Source organism: Biomphalaria glabrata, chromosome 1 (assembly GCF_947242115.1).
Source record: "Biomphalaria glabrata chromosome 1, xgBioGlab47.1, whole genome shotgun sequence".
Lineage (NCBI taxonomy): Eukaryota > Metazoa > Mollusca > Gastropoda > Planorbidae > Biomphalaria > Biomphalaria glabrata.
In genome coordinates, this window is record NC_074711.1 from 2,860,278 (window position 1) to 2,884,199 (window position 23,922).

At 36.4% G+C, this 23,922-nt stretch overlaps 2 protein-coding genes across 2 annotated transcripts in view; one reads left to right on the forward strand and one right to left on the reverse strand.

Annotated features, from left to right (window-relative positions):
- Positions 1–21,129, reverse strand: part of LOC106058297 (photoreceptor-specific nuclear receptor-like) — a 49,135-nt gene extending 28,006 nt beyond the window's left edge. Inside the window, exon 1 of the mRNA XM_056006149.1 lies at positions 20,341–21,129. Coding sequence (XP_055862124.1) covers positions 20,341–20,539 — 199 coding nt within the window. The 5' untranslated portion in view covers positions 20,540–21,129. The remainder of the gene's footprint in view (positions 1–20,340) is intronic.
- A 1,145-nt stretch (positions 21,130–22,274) lies between these two features.
- On the forward strand, positions 22,275–23,694 carry LOC106067742 (uncharacterized). Its single transcript, XM_056018513.1, has 4 exons — positions 22,275–22,384; positions 22,830–22,945; positions 23,303–23,426; positions 23,533–23,694. The coding sequence occupies exons 1-4, from the start codon at positions 22,283–22,285 to the stop codon at positions 23,692–23,694; spliced, it is 504 nt and encodes a 167-aa protein (XP_055874488.1). The 5' UTR covers positions 22,275–22,282.
- The last annotated feature ends 228 nt before the right edge of the window (positions 23,695–23,922 follow it).

The window sequence follows — 23,922 nt, forward strand, 5'->3', positions numbered from 1 at the left end:
GATGGCTCATTGCTGCAAATGATCTTTCCGGAAGTTCGCCTTTTTTAAATTATTTTTTTCCTTACTTTGTTTTCGCTGATTTGTATCCCTCCCGAGTATTTTAATCTGGGACTTTTGTGCTATTAATTTGTTCGTCCCGCTGTGGCGCTGTGGCAGACGATTAGGGTTGCTCGGATATGGGGAGGGGGGGTTGGGGTGGAAACAATAGCACCAATCACCTGATGGAGGAAAAAATGTTGCCGTGGGATTAAAGAAATTCTTGCAAAATGGTGCAGAATTTTTTCAAGCAGAAAAAAGAATTCTACTGCGAAATTCTAAAATCTTTTGTTGAATGCTTTCTTGTTAACAATATTCTTTTAGAGGAGTCTTCTTGTGTTGTCCTGTGTTATTTATCCTGCGTTATTTGTCCTGAGTAATGTGTCCTGTATTAGTTGTCCTGTCTCGTTTGTGCTGTATTAGTTGTCCTGTGTTTTTGTCCTGTGTTATTTGTCCTGAGTTGTGTTGTCTTGTGTTATTTGTGCTGTGCTGTGTTGTCCTGTGTTATTTGTCAAGTGCTATGTTGTCGTGAAGGATGGTGGATTGGCGGGGGGCAGGTTTCGAACCTGGACCATCGAGACCATCGAACGTCAGTCCAAAGCGCAAACTACACAACTATGAAGATATCCTATGGGAGTTTTTTTTTTTTTTTTTTTTTTTTTTTGGGGGGGGGGGGGGTGAGATGAAAAGACTGATAAAGAATCCCTAGCCATATGTGAGAATTAGTGTGGCGAGTGTGGTGTGTGGGTGTTCAGTGTGGGTTGTGGCAATTTAGTCTCTGTTTCAGATTCGATCACGATAAAGTCTTTATTAAAATCATTGTACTAACAAGTAGCAAGCGAATAGGTCGCGTGTTTCTGTTTGTTTACGAGCAAAATTTGAACAGATTTGAAAGAAGCGCCCCCTACCCTACTTCAGTTTTGAAGTGAGGATACCAGCAGGCGAAAGTCGCCCGAAACACCCCCTAGGCGCCTCGTCAATGATCCAATGATACAGTCCAATCACCTGCATCATTGTCCCAGCAATAATACACACCTTGTGTGGCGTATGTGGGCGGCGGAGACACCCCTCCCGTACATCATAGGTGAGAACAATCGCATCAAAGCTCGAAAACCATCTGAGTAAATGTTTTTCACCCTCGGTTACACGCCACCCGTCAAACCTCGCGTCGATTCATCAAACGCTCTTCCCCCCCCCCTAAATTTCACGGCGCCCTCTGTCTCTCATCGTTCTATTTTGTTTTTAAATATTGTTTTGTTGTACTCCCTTCGCCCCGTCTCATAAAGTCTACTCCCCCCCCACTTACCCACATACACCCGGAGAATAGACAGAACAGAAAAAGCCCCCGTCACCAGCCGTGCAAAGATCAAGGCGAAGCTCCGCGGCAAACAAAACAGTTTCGAGCCACGCCGATTCTCCAAGTTGATACTATTGCCAACACACACCGTCTATTTGCTCAACAGATTTCCACCCAAAAAACCGAACAAAAAAATCACCAGCTCTTCAATCGTTCCAGTCCAATTTTGAACTAAAGAAAAATTAAAAAGTTAGGGCTTAGATGCGGCGGGAATCGGGGTGGGGGGCGTTGGGCCCCCTTATTTCTTCCCACGTTCCATGTTAGCGATGGGGGAGCAAGCAAGGGAGTACGACAAGGGCGCCGGTTCGTTGTCTTCCCTGCTTACAAACATTGTGATGTTTGCGTTTCTTTCACAGTTTGTCCGTCGCAAAATAAAATAAAATAAAAATCTTTGCTTTATTGAATTGAAGGGATAGCTTTATAATAGTCATAAAAAAGAGAGACATAGTGTGGAATTCCATTTAAAGATCATGATTAAAGTCAAATAAAAATAGCGGGCGGTCACCATTCTTTCTCCGAACTTGGTGGGATGTCCCGATAGGTGTCAAAACTCGCGCATGTACAAAACGCAAGAGTTATATTTTTTTAAAAATGTAAACTCAGGCGGCCTCATGTGCTAACAATTACAACTCTACTGAGCAGACGACAAAGAACATGGTGGAAATGTCATTTCATAGAAGTGTTTATGGCCTAACGATGTCAGTCTATATTTATTTTTTTTTATACTAAATTTTAGACACACACACAAAATAAAAATGGCTATTGCTTGAAGCGATGTTTGAATTCTGCCTCGGAATTGTGGGCCCTATTTAACGCTAATGTGTTTCCTTGATTGTCTACCTTTGTTGAAGTTTCGTCATTGTGTGTTGTGTCATCATCAATATTTTGTTTGTTGACACGGGCATGTTTGCCCTGAGCATTAGTCCAAACGACATTTAGTATTTGAAAGCTTCCATAATCGCAGGGCATACTAACCCTTGGGCAAGTTCTTTGCTACGTCAAGTTAAATTTATGAGGTGTATTCTAATTTTTGAGACACGCCCATGGTACCAGGCAATTGTCAAAACGAGCATTTTTTTGGCAAGTCCCAAAGGACTCGGGGATGAGTTGGTATCGTTGGTAACTTTGCAGGAAGGCGACTTGTCCTGGGCGTCCTTGTATTGATGCACCGGCAGGACAGTGATGTGATTATGGAGACATTTATATTCTAAATAGATGAATACAAAGGAGTCCGTGTCTCACGTTGAACTGTGTGTGTGTCGTTGTGTATCAGAGTGTCGCTGTATGTAATAATGTCACTGTGTGTCAGAGTGTCAGTGTATGGCTGTGTGTCAGAGTGTCGCTGTATGGCTGTGTGTCAGAGTGTTGCTGTATGACTGTGTGTGAAAGAGAAAGAGAGAAAGAGAGAGAAAGAGAAAGAGAGAGAGAGAAAGAGAAAGAAAGAAAGAGAAATAGTGAAAGAGAAAGAGAGAGAGAGGGAAAGAGAAAGAGAGAAAGAGAGAGAGAGAAAGAGTGAAAGAGAAAGAAAGAAAGAGAAAGAGAGAGAGTGAAAGAGAAAGAGAGAAAGAGAAAGAAAGAAAGAGAAAGAGAGAGAGAAAAAGAGAGAGAAAGAGAGAGTGAAAGAGAACGAGAGAAAGAGAAAGAGAAAGAAAGAAAGAAAGAGAAAGAGAGAGAGAAAAAGAGAGAGAGAGTGAAAGAGAACGAGAGAAAGAGAAAGAAAGAAAGAAAGAAAGAGAAAGAAAGAGAAAGAAAGAAAGAAAGAAAGAGAAAGAGAGAGAGAAAAAGAGAAAGAAAGAGAAAGAAAGAAAGAGAAAGAAAGAAAGAAAGAGAAAGAGAGAGAGAGAAAAAGAGAAAGAAAGAGAAAGAAAGAAAGAGAGAGAAAGAAAGAGAAAGAAAGAAAGAAAGAGAAAGAGAGAGAGAAAAAGAGATAGAGAGTGAAAGAGAAAGAGAGAAAGAGAAAGAAAGAGAAAGAAAGAAAGAGAGAGAGAAAGAGAAAGAAAGAGAAAGAGAGAGAGAAAAAGAGAGAGAAAGAGAGAGAGAGAGGGAGAAAAAGAGAGAGAAAGAGAGAGAGAGAGAATGAAAACTATAAAGAGAGGCGGAGAAACATAAAAAATTGCTACTAAAAAAGGTGAAAGCGCTTTGAATTTAGAATTAGTCAGACTCCTTAATTTTTGAAGATTTCGGAAAAAAAAACAAAGGGAATGCAGATTTGACTTTTAAAGACCCGCTTATGACCTACATAGTTGCATCCCAATGTAAAAAGGCTACCATGCTTGAAATTGTATTCGTCTATTTCTACTGTCTACGCTTTTCTTCAGGGCTGGACAGTGGAAGGGCGGTGGTCAAAAACTCAAGTACACATTTGACTGATTTATTTTTAAGCTACAAATTCGCCTGGCTAGTTAGCGAAGCTGAGAGAGAGTTAGGTTAATGTGAGTTGAAAGCCGTACTGACCTTTTTTTTGTTAAAAAAAATATTTTTGTATGACAAATAAAATGTAACTGTTTAGTTTACTGTATTATTTGAACATAAAGTAACGTCTGTAATATATAAGACGAGATAAGAATTGATTATTCTATTACAGTGCCTCTTATCAGCTTGAAAACTCTTCATGGGTTAGCGTCAGTAGATTAAAGCGGATCTCGATAAAGGCTGTAATGAATTTACTAGAAATTGGACAATGTATTTATTTCGGGAAATAAACAACTAGTTGATTGGCCGCACAGGGAAAAACTCTGGTTTGACCGTTATAACTTTTTAAAAATTTTTATCATTCGAAAAATTTTGTTTGAAATATCTGACATAAAAACACGTCAGTGGGGATTCTCGTATAAATTTTATTAAATAGTGAAATAAGCAAATAGTGAAATAAGCAAATAGTGAAATAAGCAAATAGTGAGATAAACAAATAGTGAGATAAGCAAATAGTGAAATAAGCAAATAGTGAAATAAGCAAATAGTGAAATAAGCAAATAGTTAAATAAAATCTTAGCGCACCGACTCTTGTATGTAGTATTTATACAATTGATCAATTTACGGTATAAATACTATATCACCAAAACTTGAATCTTCCATACCACATCTACAACTAGATCCAGTCTTCTGGTCTATACTACTGTCTTTAATGTTACTAAGTCTGGCTATGTATCACTAGACCTTAATTTTACATGCTCTGAGTACATTTATCCAAGGGCGTAACCGGGACTTTTTATTTTCGGTAGGAGGGGGGAATTCGGCTTGGTCACAAATGCTCCTTTTTTTTTTTTAATGTATCATTCATTGGTAGCAAAGTAGTTGGTCCTGTGAATGGCTATCAGTACATAAAGAAGGAGTGGTCTTTTACAAAAAATATTTTTTTTTGTTAATGTTGCTGTTGTTTTGTATTATGTTTTAATTATTTAAATTTAAAAAAAAAGACTTTGTGTAGGAAAAAGGTCATCCAATATTTTATTTTAGATATATGACGCCAACTTTAAAAAAAAAAGTATTTCTTTGTAAAATGCTGCCAACTTATCTTATTTCAGAACAAATGTTCACTATAGAATAACATGCATATAGCATGACAAGTAACTAGCCATGTTTCATTAAATATTTAATCACAAATTACATTTGTTTTTAACTTATGCTCTGTATGATTATGTAGGATTCTATGAGTATCATGTGTAGTGCTTTCTTCAAAGTAGCAGGCAACATTTTGGGTCAACATTCTTAAAAGTTGCCCTGTGACTCACTCATCATCGTGACTCTATTCGTTCACATCGTTTTCCAAGATACAAGGTTTCCCAAAGTAAACAGAACGCTCTTTGATACTGTTTTCCAATCAAGGAGATAGACTTTCGTGTCAGACTCGCGGATTAGGTAGCCAGTCTTAAGTTATTACTTCCCCTTGTCTTGATCTATTAGAGTAGCCTCGCTTGATCTGTTGCCGTAGAGATCGGCACACGCTAAAAAACAAGATGGAAGCCGGACTCAAGTCATTGTTACTTTTGGCTTTGTTTAAACAGACGCGAGATTTGCAAACCCGCGACAAGTTCGTGCAGCGAATAATTCACAGCGAAATAAAACTTTCTTCAGGTAGATTTTTCTTTTTTTTTTCAAACACAGGTAGACATTGCTTAGCAAGCAAACAGCTAAAAAAAAAAAATAAAGTCGGCTACGGTCGCTGTGAGAGTTGGGGGAAAAGGGGGGCGGGGTTGAAACCCGGTACTAGATTTTAGCGATAGGCTTTAAGAAACAAAAGAGTGCTCCGCAGTAAGTCCTTTAGCCGGATCAAAGATACGCCACGGGTTCAAAAGTGCATAGGAGTTAAAGGGAGTCGGGTAGAGAACTCGTTTCATGTCAGCCAAGACCCGGGTAGTCAAACGTTAATTCCCGCTCTTCAATTAAGGGGCAGACAATCCACTTCAAAGACGATGTCATACATACTTGAATTCTGTTTTAACAAGATCTTACACTTTCGTCAGGAAAAAAAAAGAAATAAAAAAAATGAAATTTTTATTTCAGAAGTGAACATCATTGCGTCGTTTACTTAAACCTGGAAGGATCGGATGAAAAAAAAGTTTGTTTGTTATTTAATTCAAATTTGAACAACCACGTCCTGACCTAGGAACACAGATTCTGACACCTTGTTTTACAAGGCGCGTATATTATTCATACAGCTAATTGTCGTGTGGTTTGCGCGCTGGACTGTCGTTCGGATTTATCGACGGTCGAGGGTTCAAACCCTGCCCGCTCCCATCCCCCCGTCGTCCTGCGGTGGGTTAGGACTAGGAAGATAAACTATCTTCAACTCTGAAGGGACATCCGAATTATGTAAAACATTTTACAACAATGTCCTGATTAGTCAATTTGACATAAAGTGGAACCTGGATGCTGATCTCAAAAGCGGCTCTAACGATTTGTCTAGAAATTAGCAATGAGGTAGTTCCGAATCTCTGACCTACTTTATAAAAAGCCACGTGACTGTGGTCTTATACATGGCAATAATGGCAATATCTTCCTATGATAAGATGTAGATCTAGATTTAGTGCTAGCCTAGATCTAGTAGACCTACTAAGTAATCATACAAATTAGTGAATTATTGTAACATACTTTTTATTACTTAAAGATGTATAGATCTAGACTATTTTCATGTTTAAATTACAATGAAATCAATGAGGTCATTAATGTAAACAAACACACCCACGTGACCGAGAAGAGATCCGGAACTACCCCATTGCTGTATATTGCTGAGAAAAGGATAACAAGCTTGCTGGCCACACGGGGACAACCCTAGTTTGACCGTTCTCCTTTCTCAAGTGAGCATGAAAAAATTTTCAATTTGGCTAGAGACCTAGATCAATGATCACTTACGTTTTTTTCAAAGGACTATTGTATTCAAGAATTTCAAAGTGTAAGGCATTGTTGAAAAATTTTATTTTTTTTTAAAAAAAGGATCTAACTCAGCGGTTCTCAACTTTTTATTCATGGCGACCCCTTTTTACAATCCCCGGCTCTGCCACGCCCCCCCCCACACACATACACACACAGCAGACAAAAACAATCCATATTTTCGATGGTCTTAGGCGACCCCCTGGCAAATCGTCAATCGACCCCCCCCCCCACCACTAAGGGGGTCGCGACCCACAGGTTGAGAACCCCTGATCTAACTTAAAGTTGATGGATGTGTGTGTATGTGTATGTGATTTTGGGAGTAGCTAAAAGGGTAGCAGACTTCAAGGCAAACCATCACATGAGAAAAGAGGACGAGAGAAGAAATGAGAGGGGTGGGGAGTCGTAAGAACGGTTGGACATGAGAGGATACAATCACGCCGTGTTTACATTTTACTACGCACGAGGTTGGAATGCAGGAATTAAGGATGCGAGTTTATTTATTTTTTTCTGGCTAGATGACATGTAACGTGGTCTCTGGTGTCACACGTTCGTCCCAGTGGCACCTGTCAGTCAGTAGCATTGATGTCACATGTCAGTCTATAGTATGGTTGCTACATGCCAGTCAATAGTCTCTAATTAAAGTGTCACGTGTCACTCAACTGTATAGTTGTGACATGTCAATCAATAGTATAGATGTCACGAGCCAGTCAATAGTATAGATGTCAAGTGCCAGTCAATAGTATAGATGTCAAATGCCAGTCAATAATATAGATGTCACATGCCAGTCAAAAGTATAAGTGTCACGTGTCACTCAACTGTATAGTTGTAACCTGTCAGTCAGTAGCATTGATGTCACATGTCAGTCTATAGTATAGTTGCTACATGTCAGTCAATAGTCTCTAATTAAAGTGTCACGTGTCACTCAACTGTATAGTTGTAACATGTCAATCAATAGTATAGATGTCACGAGCCAGTCAATAGTATAGATGTCAAGTGCCAGTCAATAGTATAGATGTCACATGCCAGTCAAAAGTATAAATGTCACATATCACTTAATAGTAAAGATGTACACATCAGTCAATAGTATAGATGTCACATATCAATATATAGTATAGATGTCACATGTCAGTATTTCAATGTTGCACATCACTTAGTATATTTATTGAATGGACAAACCCATGGGTCTTTATATATCAAATGTTAAAATATTTGTTTAATATATATTTTAATTATTCTATTATTCAACTTTGTCACGACCAATTTTGTAACAAACTTGAGAGAATAAGAAAAACGTGGAAAAAATTTACGGAAAATGTAGAAGCATATCAGGGACTTTTTTCTCATATAAAGACAACACAACAGAAAAATACACATAAATACAACAGTAGTTCATTCAGCGACTACACACAGGCATCTTGGTGCTTTTCATGTTCCCTGATAAACGAGTGACGGTGATATAGTCTGACTGAGTGAGGTACGAACGAGTTTTTGTATCGCTCTGTTCTTGTTTTGATTGACAGCAGTCGCCCACTTCGCGACGACCTGACGTAATTCTGATGGAGCGGGTGGCCGTTGTCTTCCAAGATTTTTTTTCGATTTTCCTTTAGACTCTTTTGTTCAAAAAGTTCCTTTAAATGTGGTAATGTTGTGAGTGTAATTTTCGATGCCCTTTTTATGATGTTTTCTAGACGTCGCAACAGTTTAAATGAAGCGTTGCCTTGCCAACAGGTTATTCCGTATGTTAGCAGATTTTTAAGCTTGTGTTCACTAACACTCAGCCGACGACCTATAAATGGAACTAACTCAGCTTATACCACCAGTTCAGTCAATTACAATTTCTTTCCCTTGTTTAAGATACCAAAAAAAAATAATTTATTATCAATAGTTCATTAACTAATTGATTAATTTTTTAAATGATTCTTGTGTTGTCAGGTAAAAGAAATAATTGTGCAAAAGTTCAGCCTGATCCGAGATTGGGTGTGGGAGAAATCACGTACACAGACTTTTTACCAGACAGAGTGAGTTGATATTAGCTTTTTTTTTTTAAAAAAAAAAAAAAAAAGAGAAAAAAAATCTTATATTGAGTGAAATTGCATTGATAATTTTGAATCAATCATGTAATTAATTTTAGTAGATCAATCTAACAAAAAAATTTTTGCAATTGGAAATATTTATGTTACAATGTAAATTTTTTGAGTGCATTGTGGCTGTAGTTGGTTATGTGCTATGAAATTGTATCACAAAAATGAAATAGATAAGTGTCAGGATATATTCTGATATTTTATGACCTATAGCTGGTCGATAAGACAATGTACAAAAATCCTAATCTGTTTGAAACTAAATAATTATTATAACATGTCTTTTGACACGTCAAAAAATTCTCTACGAGTGCTATTTCTTTGTTTCTTGCAGTTGCAGTCAAACTTTTAAAATATTTCAACGAACAATTCTCTCATTTCTACCCACAATTCATTTGTCCTAAATTACTCGGCCCCACAATGCACTTGTGTCATTCGTCTCTGCCTCTCCCATAGCTCCCTCCCCCCACCACCCCCCGTCTTCATCATGCCTTTAATTATCAAAGTCAGGGCGCCGGGAATCGGTGGCCTATTTCCGCGCCACTTCAGACTCGTGAATTATCGAGCCCCCCTTTAGCTTCGCCTCTCCCTAACCCCCATGCCACTACTTGCATGTCGAGTGCCTTAATTAGATTACTTCCCTTGTTCTCCAGGCGGCCGTGGCGTCTGTCGAGTCTAGAAATCTAGATTTAAAATACACAGATTTCAAGAGAATTGATTTATTTCTTCTTTCAAATTTAAAGATAAAGACTTCATTTCAATTAACAAAGAAGTGTATGAAATCTATATTAATTAGTACTAATTAATAAATCGTCTGCATATTTAGAGTTAATCTCTAAACCAAGTCTATTGAAAGCTGTTCAGAAATTTGGTTCCAATTTTTTAAATTTACAGTGATCTGAAATGACATTAGTTTAAGTACGACCTGTGGTTATCTAAGATTAAAAAATGCAAACACAGACAGACAGAAAAACAGACAGAGAGAGTGAAATTGACAGACTATAAAGAGAGGGGGCGACAAAGGGAGAGAGAAAGAGAGAGAAGAATGAAATGGAGAGAGAGAATAGTGAGAGAGAACAAGGCATGTAGAAAGGGAGAAACAGGAAGAGAGAGGGAGAGAGAGAATAAAGAACGAAAAAGAGAAAAAAGGAGAGGAAGATAGACAGAAGAGCGAAATAGAGAGAGAGAGATAGAGGAGCCAAACAGAAAGAGTACAGTATTTTATTTGTCTATGAGGACCCGATGGAATTTCATCACTATAAAGTTGCACTGATGACGCATTGTGATAAAGGATGGACTATAATGTCTGGTGGTTGACTATAATGTCTGGTGGTTGACTATAATGTCTCGTGGTTGACTATAATGTCGCGTGGTTGACTATAATGTCGCGTGGTTGACTATAATGTCTCGTGGTTGACAGTATTGCCCTCATGGTTCATTGTATTGTCTGTTAATAGACTTATGGGTTATAAAGTTTTCAGGATGCCTTTTGATTTTACTTAGATCTGAATATTGTCGTACAGCCGCGGAAGCTATTAGATTGAAGTATAATACAAAGGGAGACAAAAAGTGAATGTGCTTGTCAGAAATATTGTGTATGCTTTATGATTTAAATTCAGTTGGAAATAAGAAAATTAACAATTAATCCATGCTTTTAATTATTTTTTTTTAAATTAGCATTAAAATTAAGAAAAATTGATTGAACCACGTGACCACAAATTATTTTTTTTTACATTACAAAATAATACATCTTTTACCATTTGAACAAAATACATAAACCTTATTAAGCTACAAAAATAATGATCATATTATTCTAGGCAGTACTTGCAAATACATGCGGACATTGTAATCAATTATGAATAAAGTGCACTCAAGATAAACTCGAGAAATTTCAACTATTATTATTCTATATTACAATTTTTTTTTCCATTTTTCTAAACAATAAATCTATGAGTTACCACTGATTGATTAACTAATGGGTATTTTTTTTTTATATTGATTCCTGTGTTGTCATTGACAGTGAATAGTGTTGCAAACTTTCACATTTATCCGAAGGAAAAAAATAATAAAGGTGCATTTTTAAATTTTATTTTGGTACATTGGTAAGCGCATGATTAGGAAAAGAGGTCAGTGTGGGGCCGAAAGCACAACCTCTAGAAGAAGAAGGGATCCTGAGAGCATCAGGCTCCAAGGTTTGACGTCAAATCAGAAAGCAATACATTTTACTTAGCGGGGACCCGGTCTTGGACCACGCATCGCGCGGGGAGAGACGCTCTCAGTCAGGCCGTAAAGCAATCATTAATTAAACCCCACCCCTTAATGGCGGGAAATTTGTTGGGCCGAAAGACGGGCCTGAGAGGAGAGGGCTGAAGTGGTTGACGACATGTGATAAATTCTCCTTGTTCCCCCCCCCTCCCATGAACATGCCTTCACACAGGGCCCCCCCAACTGTAGCCGAGTCCAAATGATTGACAAAATCGGGACAAATTTAGCAATATATTTTTATTCTCTGTGGCGAACTAGTGGCCAAAAAGTCCAATCCTTGAAACGGAGCGTTCTGGGTTTGGATCCAAGTGAAGATTTGGCTTTTTAAATTTCGTTGTTTGTTTGTTTGTTTTTCAGCACCTTGTCTTACAAACTTTAATAGCGACTTACGTTGTGGAGAGCGGTGGTGGTGGGTCTTTGTGCTGGCCACGTGACACCCTCGATAACCTTAGAGCAGCGGTTCTCAACCTTTTAGGCTCGGCGACCCCTTTTTACACCCCCCCCCCACTCTGCCGCGACCCCCCCCCCCTCCGCATACTCACACAGCAACAGAAGAATGGACAAAAACAATTCATTTTTTTTTCGATGGTCTTAGGCGACCCCTGGCAAATCGTCATTCGACCCCCAAAGGGGTCGCGACTCACAGGCTGAGAACCCCTGTCATAGAGACAGATAACCTTTACAATATCTGCCCCAAAGATCGCAAAGTCTGAGAGGTGTTATCTTTCTGTATTTTTTTTTTTTTGCGGGACTCACATTTGAGACACAAAAAAAAAAAGGCCTTATTGAAGACAGGCACAGAAGACCAAAAGAAAGCTTAAATAGACTCGCTGGCGTCAACGGTTTTGTCTGCACGAGATGCGGGAAAATATGTTAGTCACAACTGATTTAGCGTAGTTGTGTGGAACACTGCACTCATCCTTAATCTTAAATTCCTTTAGTTAAAGTGTTTCGATGTTGTCGTGCCGATGTGTAGTTCACGCGATAATACGGTAAATTACTTATTAATTGTTGTTTTAAATAATGTTCAACTTATATGCATACTAAATAGATTTTTCTGTTTAAAAAAAAAACAAAAAAAACATTTTTTTCGTAAAATGTAGTTAGCATGATAGAAGTTACTTAACTAAGCAATACTATTGTAAAAAAAAAAAAAAAAATGACAAAAAATCTAAAACAAATTATATACATATGTTTAAAATGTGGTAAACGGTCACTCCCCTTACTAAATAGCTTCCTGTGTTAGTTACTATTAATAGTGTATAGCTGTAAAAGTTGTGTATTTTTATAAAAAAACTGCTTGCATAGTTGATTTTAAAAATTAAAATTTTCACTTTCGGAAAAGAAAAAAGTAGCCATTGCATCAGAACCTTGAATGGTCTAAAATATTATGATGTCGTATTTTCACTATTTTTTCTAGTTTACGAGATCTAAACTGGATGGATGGACGGACGGACGGACGGACAGACAAACCACACAAAACTAATAGTGTCTTTTCCCTTTCGGGGGGCCGCTAATAAATAAAAATGACTAAACCTCCTTTATGCAATACGTAATGTATTTTATTTTTACATGTATGTCGTCTGAAAACTATTGACAGTACAATAGCAGCCTTAATTATCTTGAAATGAATATATTATTAAATGTTTTGGAATTTTTTTGGTATTACTTACAGAATACAAACGTTCATTTTAAAAAGAAGATTATTACGTACTACGCATTTCATGTGTTTATCTAGTCATGTAAACTGCTCAGTGACTTAAACTCTGCTAAGTCGTTGGTTTTCATGGCTGACTCAGACAACCCATTCCATATAAAAGATTAGGGTGAACCACTACGGGGGGCCGATTTTGAGTTTGTGTTTCCACACAAACTCTCTTTGTTACCATGTTTCACGTATCATTTTACATCTTTCCTGTTTTATGTTTCAGATTTGTACAAGTCTAATGTTTGTAGCTTTATATCTTGATGGGCAGATTAATTTTTTAAATAGTAAAACTTAGAAAAAGGTCTTTTAAAAAGAGTTTTACGGCTAAAACTAATTCACTATAGCTACGAACAATAGACCATCTTTGCTATGAACTAATTTAAACCAAATTATGACGAGCATTTATATAGCTAATTAATTTAACCCTTTCCCTCCTAATCGATGATACCATCGTTGATTTTGACCTCATTAAATTAAATTAATGTTTAATTTTTTAAACTTGACTTTGAATTATATAAAAAAAAAAAAGCATGCATTTCCCTTTTTCTGATTCTGATAACAAACAACAAAGCTATTGAAGCCCAATCATAACAGGGGTAGTGAAATAGTAATGAGCAAAATGAAGAATTCCTTCAAAACATGGTAAAAATAATTACGGAGAGAAAGAGTTAAATATGGTATTACAAGTACTCACAAACTGTGTTGATTCAGATTTTTTGGCTCGCTCCTAGAAAACGTTTTGCCAGTGACTAGAGTTGTCAATCAGTAGACTAGATGTTTAGATTGTAAGTCAACATATTATTATTATTATTATTTATTATTATTATATTATTATTATTATTTATTATTATATTATTATTATTATTATATTGCCTCCACTGTATTTAGATTTAAGACGCTCTAATTAAGAACAATAATTACCATTTCATTTTTTTTTTAAACAACTATCCTTTCAGCTATTTTAAAACAGTTTGTAAGTCCTACTTAATCTCTAGCATTTGCAATTATAGTATTGCCATATATCATGAATTGTCCTAAATGACATACATCTAACTGACATCGCTTTGATTTAAATCGTAATTTTTACACTTTTTAAAAACCTCTTATTTAAAACAAAAATTATACAAATATTTTACATAATTTACCTGCATAAAGGCCTAAACTTGTGCACTTCGCTCGCATTTAGAAAGAAAATATGTTTGTTTGTTTTTATATAAATAGTCTAAGTGGAAAGTATTTAGGATTCAAACTACATCTCTATAGGCTAGATGGCACAGATGCTTAAAACGCTTAAGAATGATCATGCAGTTAGACATTCTGGTTTATAAATGGTCTAGAAATACACGCGTAGGGGAAAAAAAAAATTAATAGCACTAATTCCAATTAAATATCTTCTTGAATCTTCTCTTTTGAATGAATGTCTGTACATAATAATAATAATAATAATAATAATAATAATGGTAGATTTTAATCGCCCTAATTTGTTGCACATTGATAAAAAAGAAAAGGCCGCTACCATTATTGACATCGCCGTACCACTATCTCATAATTAAAAAATAACTGAGCTGGAAAAACAACGAAAATATGAGAACCTTGGCTTGGAGATTAAGCGTTTATGGAAATTATCTAAAATAACAATATACCCTATTGTCATATCAACCTAGGGAATAATAACAACTGACCTCACAGATACCTTCAAGGCCCTTGGCATTCCTATGAACATTCTCGTTGCCTGTCAGAGGGCGGTACTTCTGCAGACCTGCCACATCAATTCCTCGGTGGAAACTGATAGAGGGACTACGATGAATTTTGTTTCCCTTTAACGAAACTCGACCCTGGCTTCGCCAGAGAATGACTACTCGCTCTTTTATAATAATAATAATAATAATAATAATAATAATAATAATAATAATAATCTGTATTATCCGTGAGAAAATTTGTTTTATAATTGTGCAAATACATGATTACAGCAAACGTTTGCACGATGGTACACAAGATATACGCTCATAGCCCAGCTTCTCTTACAAGCAAAATTCACATCAGTAAGTTACAGTTTGTTCAACGATTTAATGGCCAAAGGAATACAAGAGTTTTATATTACTATGTGTCTTTGTGATCGGTGTCTTCTATCTTCTTTGTGATGGCAAAATCGTGAAAAAGAGGCTGATTTTTTCATGCTGAAAATCCTTATAGCTTTCTGTTTCTCTCAAATAGGTGTCCTCTAGGTCAAATGGGTGTCCTCTAGGTCAAATAGGTGTCCTCTAGGTCAAATAGGTGTCCTCAAATAGGTGTCCTCTAGGTCAAATAGGTGTCCTCTAGGTCAAATAGATGTTCTCTGGGTCAAATAGGTGTCCTCTGGGTCAAATAGGTCAAATAGGTGTCCGTAAGGTCAAATAGGTGTCCTATAGGTCAAATAGGTGTCCTCTAGGTCAAATAGGTGTCCTCTAGGTCAAATAGGTGTCTGTCCGCCAGGTCAAATAGGTGTCCGTTAGGTCAAATAGGTGTCCTATAGGTCAAATAGGTGTCCTCTAGGTCAAATAGGTGTCCTCTAGGTCAAATAGGTGTCCTCAAATAGGTGTCCTCTAGGTCAAATAGGTGTCCTCTAGGTCAAATAGGTGTCCTCTAGGTCAAATAGGTGTCCTCTGTGTCAAATAGGTGTCCTCTGGGTCAAATAGGCCAAATAGGTGTCCTCTTAGTCAGATAGGTGTTGCCTATGATCTTACTAACAGCATTTAAAATTTCTAAAGATAAGATTAGATAATTGATCAGGTAAAATCGAAGTAAATACTTTAAGTAATATAAAGAGGTAATTAGGACGGAACTATTAAAGTAATTAGACCCAAAAAGATGTGAAGGTAAAGAAAAAAACAAGTTAATTAAGGTGAAGGTTGTAACTGAATCAGCCTAAATGTAAAATAATGAGACACAGAAAAACAAATGTAGTCAATGATATGTGTCTGTTGTGATTGTTGTGAACTCCTAGCCTATGACCTTTGACATGGATACATTACGTATGCAATACTTCAAGAAACACCATGGATGCGTTAGAAATAAGAAATATTTAATAAAGAAATAAGAATAAATTATAACTGTAGATAACGCCAACAAAAGCTGAATTCCTAAATGTACATTAACTATCAGAACTGCATTATAATGGCTGCTACTATGCTATCACAAAACTCCGGTCCCCTGTCAACAATAACAAAGCTTCAAGCGCTGTCCCTCTGTTCCAACCAATGGACCAATGAAATAATAGTAAAAATAATAAATAAACATAGAATTCTTTGAGTCTTACAACCAAGGTTCTATGACGTACCGTTTACAATATTATATACAAAACATAATCACCACAGTGTCACTATCAAAATTGATATTGTTTTCTGAAATAATAAAAGCAGACTAGATAATACAGTAAACAGGCAAATTTAAATATCCACTAGTCAGTGACTAGTCTATTGCAGTGTTTCCCAAACTGTGTTCCGCGGAACCCCAAAGTTCCGTGAGGCGTGAATAGGTGTACAAGGAACTCGCGGAACAATTTACTAGTATGACAACACGTGAATAAATTTCTCAAAAAAAAAATAAGCAAATTGTTTCGCTAAATTATCTTATGTGCAAATTGTTCCGTTAAGGAAAAATGTTTAGGAAACTCTGATTTAGTGTGACTCTATTGTGATAATACAGTGAAGATGTTTATATTTGAAAACCAAAAAAAAAATGTCTGTAATAAATATATTTACGGATATTAAAGGTTATTATTATTATTAATGTACTAGAAACGAACGATTAGTCATTCTCTGGCGAAGCCAAGGTTGAGTTCCATTAAACGGAAACAAAATTCATCGTAGTCCCTTTATCAGTTTCCACCGTGGAATTTTCTGGTGGTATTATTATTATGTTAGAAATGAACGAGTAGTCATTCTCTGGCGCTGCCAGGGTCGAGTTTCGCTAAAGAGAAACAAAATTCATCGTAGTCCCTTTAACAGTTTCCACTGAGGAATTTTCTGGTGATGTGGCAGGTCTGCAGAAGTACCGCCTTCTGACAGGCAACGAAGATGTTCCTAGGAATGTTAAGGGCCTTGAAGGTGTCTGTGAGGTCAGTTGTTATTACCCCCTCGGTTGATATAACAATGGGGTATATTGTTATTTTGGACAATTTCCATACACTTTCTAATCGTACTTATAATTAAGTGTTTAATTGTGTAGTTCAATACGTTTTATTTTATAATCTAATTCATTATGTTAAATCCAGTTTACAAAGTCACTAGTATTTTTAGACGATTCTGCAATAAAATAGACCTATTGAATGTTCAATAGTCCTGGTGTACACATGTGTAGTAAACTATTACTGCGTTGTAACTAAAAAATACCTAAATATTCTATTTATTTGAGGGTGCGGTGGCTTAGTGATTAAGCGGTTGGCCTCCGAACCTGGGGGTTCTGGGTTTGAATCTCGGCGAAGACTGGGATTTTAAATTTCGAGATTTTTAGGGCGCCCTTAGGTCTACCCAACTCTAATGGGTATCTGTTGGAGAAAGTAAAGGCGGTTGGTCGTTGTGCTGGCCACATGACACCCTGCTCGTTAACCGTTGGCCAAAGAAACAGATGGCCTTAACATCACCTACACTATAGATGGTAAGGTCTGAATGGGGATTTATTATATTTATTTATTTAGTAATTCAAATCAGCAAGTTACAACTTGGGCTACCTATTGTCCGAATATTTTTTTCGATTAAAAAAAAATGAACAAATGAATCGAAAAACTGCATTCACTTATAATCTTATCTTATCTTTGAAGATATAGACTTTGCTTAAAAAAGTGTTATTACTTCTAGGTACACCCATGTGTGTTATGTCCCAGCTTAAAGAGAGTAAACCCAGTCCTTAGAGTTGTTAGTCTTGAGTCACTGAAACTACCAAAAACAAATTCGAGTCGTAAAAAAAATCAATAACCAAAAAATAAAAAACCCAGGTATAATGTTACTGTTTCTACATGGTGAAGTCTCGTTGAGTTTTGGTTTAGATATCATGGCTGAAGCCAAAGTTCGGATAACTAATAACTTGGTTTGAGTGAGATTCAAATTAAGGTCAAGATGTAACAACAATTGTCTTTCACCTAAAAGGACTTGGCACGTGAAATTATGTTCTCAATTTGAGGTTTCATTTAAATCAGTACGTATAGGTCAGCTGAATCCATTCCATGATTTCTCTATTTTACAGACGATCAAATTATGTTCACAATTAGTTAATTGGTGAGCAATATAATCTTTATAATTAAAGCTGCTCTTAAACAATATCTGTGTTGTGATATTTAGTTCATTATAGTAACTCAAATATACAAATATATAGAGATTATATAATTATATCATGATGGGATTCATTCAAAGTAAGTCTCTTACAGGTATGTACTGTTATTAGAATGTACATCTTTGAAAACATGACTTGCATAATTAATTTGAAAATTAAAACAATTCGCTTTCCGAATACAAAACGTAGCAGTTGTCTTCAACTTTACAGGCCACAAAATTTGGTGAAATCAGATTTTCAATAGCACTCCGACAGACAGACAGACTGCACAAAACTAATAGCGGCTTGTCCTCTTATGAGATGCCGCTTTAAATATACAACGAGATTATATAACTGTATTATCAAGACATATACAACGAGATTATAAAATGTATTACCAAGACATATACAACGAGATTATAAAACTGTATTAACAAGACATATACAACGAGATTATATAACTGTATTAACAAGACATATACAACGAGATTATAAAACTGTATTAACAAGACATATACAACGAGATTATAAAACTGTATTATCAAGACATATACAACGAGATTATAAAATGTATTACCAAGACATATACAACGAGATTATAAAACTGTATTATCAAGACATATACAACGAGATTATAAAACTGTATTAACAAGACATATACAACGAGATTATAAAACTGTATTAACAAGACATATACAACGAGATTATATAACTGTATTAACAAGACATATACAACGAGATTATAAAACTGTATTAACAAGACATATACAACGAGATTATAAAACTGTATTATCAAGACATATACAACGAGATTATAAAACTGTATTAACAAGACATATACAACGAGATTATAAAACTGTATTAACAAGACATATACAACGAGATTATATAACTGTATTAACAAGACATATACAACGAGATTATAAAACTGTATTAACAAGACATATACAACGAGATTATAAAACTGTATTATCAAGACATATACAACGAGATTATAAAACTGTATTATCAAGACATATACAACGAGATTATAAAACTGTATTAACAAGACATATACAACGAGATTATAAAACTGTATTAACAAGACATATACAACGAGATTATATAACTGTATTAACAAGACATATACAACGAGATTATAAAACTGTATTACAAAGACATATACAACGAGATTATAAAACTGTATTATCAAGACATATACAACGAGATTATAAAATGTATTACCAAGACATATACAATGAGATTATTTAACTGTATTATCGAGACAGTTGCTTTCAAAACGGACTATCAATAACTGCATGACTTTCTGTGCAACTAAACTATTTGAGTCATTGGTTAATATGCATGACTGAATGCAGGACGTAATCATCTTCTTTTTTGAAGTAACATTATGTAAGATAAGAAGCTAAACAATTCCTCAAGTAGGAAGCGTCGGTGCTGAATCCTAGTCGCGTATGTCAATAGCGCAAGTTCAATCTACCTCCGAGCAGTGCGTTAAGTCACATGACCAGGTTGGACCGGGGTCGCTTGCATGCATGTGCAGGGCTACTACAGCGACTGGACCATGACCTGCTTACTATTGTAAAAGGAAAAAAAAAAAAAAAAAAAACTAAAACTAGTTCATATTTCAAGGTCTTCGGGCTTGCAAAGACCTTCCTTCAGGGAACAGTACCAGGAAAAAGAAGAAGAGGCAGAAAGAGAAAGCGATGGGAAGACAACAAAAAAAGAATGAACGGGGCCATTGTTTCTGTTATCGTTTGTTTTTGTTGTTGTTATCAGTGTGAAGTCTTGATTTATAAAAAAAAGGCTACCAATTTTTGCAAAGCTTATACCAACTCACACTGTCTATCGGTCTGGTACAAATTTTGAATACGTTTTTTATCCGAGTTCCCGTTCTTGGATCAAGTTGAAATCTGACAGATTTCATCATAGTCTCTAACAGTACGTAACTTTTAATTTAAAAAGTAGCTAATTAGTAAATTAAATAGTGGTAATAAATTTAGTTTAGTTTGATAGAGAGAGAAAAGGAAATAAATCGTACAGTATTGAGATATATGTCTGTAAATGTGGTTTTCTTCCCTTTAGATAATTCCCTTTTTTTTTCTTGATTTGTTTTAAAAAGTATTGTATTATTTTTGTTTGTTTATTGTTATTATATAAATATATATATATATATATATATATATATATAATTAAGGATCCGAACGAGCTCAGCAAATGGACATTGGTGCACTTACCTGGGCGAGCTCTGCAGTCAGACTTCAAATCCATCGGACGATGCATGAACACGTTTTGTGTGGCCACCACGGACAGCGTGAAGGGTGTGATGCCGCTACGGTCCATCCTATGGTCCAAAGTGTCCAAGTGGTCTTGATACATCACCAGAGCTTTAGGGTCCGTTTTTTTGAAGAAAGTCGACCTGCCACCACAGTTCATAGACCAGTTTTAACTCTTTGAAGTCGATATGACAGCGCTGGTAGGAACCTTTTCAATGTTAGGTACGTCCGAACGCGAGATAGGAAGCTCTTAGGATAATTATGACACTAAGATACATTTGAAGTTAACACTGTAATCAAACTGAGGTGATATAACGCAGGAAACAGATTTAGAATGTGTACTATATAAGAAGTCCTTAAGATACACTGAATTATTTTAGCTACTGCTTTTAATTAATTTCCTATTCTCATATGCTTACGGTGTGCAGGTCAGTTAATTTGTTTTAAATATTTAGTGTCAAGCTGACATTACGCTTATCGTTGCCTTGATCGAAGCAGTATAACTTGGACTTAAGAATCAAAACATTTTGGGTCCAAATCAACATGGACTCTTGTCCTCATAAAAAGAAAAGTCACTGGCTCTTGTCACGAGTGACATAAGTCATGCTAAGACACTGGTAGGTGTCCCCTCTGAAAAGGCTCGCGAAGAAATTGTCACTGGTAAGCTGCCCCCTCCCCCACGAGGTGAGCAGAGATGTGATCCCACGCGCTGTGAGTGCGAGACGTGCGCACCAGGTCTAACGAGCGGTGTCTGAGCCAACACGAGCCGCCGTAGAGCCCATCAGGGCTGTTTAAAAACTGTCACACCAGGCTTGTCCCCTCCCCCCCCTCCCCCCCTCCTTCCCGCCCCATGTCCTCGGTCGCATGGCATCAGTAGTCGCCAGCAGACATTCCTCGCCTTCTGATATGCAGCCACCCCCCACCCCCTCCCCTGTTCCTCTCGTTATCTCCAACTAAGCGCGATCAACGAAATTTCCCCCCTGGGGGAGTCAACGTCTTTTTTTTTTCTCCATGCAATGGGCGTGGCTTATCGAGATGGGCGATATCGATCGTCCTCAAAACGCTTTTCATCTTCCGGTTGGGCGTGTCCTTCGAGCGCGAAGGTGACAGTTGCTCCTCCTCCACCACCCATCAATAACGCCAGCGTGCTGTTTACTTCTGATAGCCTTTTTTTTTTCTTTAAAGTTTCGGAAGCAAAAAAAAAAAAGATGTTACATTTGACTGTTACATGTAACTAACAGATACATTTCTAATGGCGGTTGATAGGTACCAGAACGACGCTTAGTCTTGACTGTAACGTCAACCGTCTGCCATCGGTCTAGTTATTCTATTCTCTAAATGGAGGCACTAGCCCTCACTAGAGCCTTGTAGTAGATAGTAGAATTAGCCTATAGTAGCCTATACTGCCTTTTAGGACTTAGGACCAGGGCCGGCTTTTCGCCGATTTGACCGATCGCCCCAAATTGGGCCCCGCGCCTAGTGGGGTCCCGCAATTGACATCCAGCATATCAGTCATGGCCCTTGACAGGCTTTTAACCCTTAAACTGCTGAGCTGTTTAACGAAAAGGGCGTAGAAAATGGAATGACAAATCTAATGTTTAGGGGCTAAAACTACCACTCGCGTTTTAAGGGTTAAAGATGTAGGGCTTAAAGGATTAGAATATCGAAGTGCCTATCCCCAACCAGTTGGGAATAGGCTTCAACCCTATTCCCAACCCGGATGGATGGGTCAAATAAGGTCAAACCCTATTTACAGTCAGTTGACTTCCGGTCTATCCCCGAGTATAGACTTCCTGCCAATCCCCCCTGTTGACCGGAAGTGTTGCTATATAAAAGGCCAGCGTATATAATAATCAACTATCCTCTGGTCACTTTCACTATCCTTTATTTAAAAAAAAAAAACATGGAAGGAAAATCATTCACAAATTTTACTGAATTCAAGGAATTTATCAAGAAGCATGAAGAGGAACAGCATGTTTTGTTTGTTACTAGTGGTTCTAAAAAGGTATGTTGTTGATTTTACAATTCAATATAGACTGTAATTAATACTATAACTATAATAGATCGTTAGATTCTTATTTATTTCATTTATTTTATTTTGTGCTGGTTAGTGTTACCAGTGTAGAATGTTTCTTTTTTTAAAGTAATGTCTGTTCTGTATTATTATAAGATATAGATAAAATAATAAATAATAATTACATGTAAAGTAGCTTGTAATTTTGAATGAAAATAACGTAGTCCTAGTTGGAAATAAATATAGAGAGATTTATTTTAAACTTTCTCCATTTATTAAAAAGAAACTTTTATTAATTTTTTTTATACACAAAGAAGTTAAGTTTAGAATGTTATATATTTTTTCCGTTTACAGCTGTTAAATTTAATTACACTTAAAAAAAGAGAATGAATTTTCCCTACACACAATTTATAAGTGCTAAATTTTATTTTTTTAGCTTATCAATGGACATCCAGCAAAAGAATCCATACAGTATGAGTGGCTAAAATTAGTATGCAAACAAGGCAGAGCCACAAAACCAACATCGAGTAAAGGCATCCGGCCGAATCAAAGGTATTTATTTCAATATTTCTTAACAATGGAAAAAATATTGTGGTATTACAGAAGATGTGTAGTTGGGGTATAGTGGCCAAGTGTTGAGTGAAGTGCTGTCCACCCTAGTTAACCATCGGCCATGGAAATAGATGCCCTTTACAACATCTGCCTTATTAGATCCCAAAGTCTGAAAGGGGTAATTTACTTTTATTTACAATGCAAAGATACAGTAGCCAGTTTTATAATAGTATTCAGTGCAATTGTATTATTGAAACACCTCTCCCCCCTTTCTCCCATCTCTCAAATCAAAATAATAACAGAGTAGAGTGATGAAAAAAAAATATGTATAATATTGTTATTATATTTTTTTTGTAGGTCATGGAAACATGATTGTGGTGCAGTGATACGTGCTGTGATAAGGCATTCAGATGTTACTGGCTACCAGTTTGTCATCACAAAGGCAATATTGTCACATGAGAATCACCCCACAGATCATTTGGTAAGTTATTAAAAAGCATATTTACTCCTAACAATTATCTCTCATGAATTTTCAACTGTCAATATCAATTTCCAATAGCTATATATATACAATTTATTATTTTCAGACTGCACTTGTGTATCCTGAAAATAGAAGAATAAAGCCAGATGAAACCGTGGATCTGATGGTTGGCACCAAAATACCGCAGTCAGAATTGCGACAAATCACTCGCAGAAACAGAACAAATGTGTTCTTGGAAAGGATGTGGAAAACTACAGGAGAAAACTGAAAGACCCCTGCACTGACAGTGAAGGAGTAGAGAAAATTCTAAATAGTATAAAGGTTGGTGGTGGAATAGTGAAGTATGGTGTGACACCAGAAAATGAATTTTTGTATTTGGCATACATGACCAAGGAAATGATAGGTTCACTTAAAGCCAACAAAACCATATTGATAATAGATTGCACTTATAAAGTCAATGAGTATTTATTTCCATTGTTGAATGTTATGTGTATTG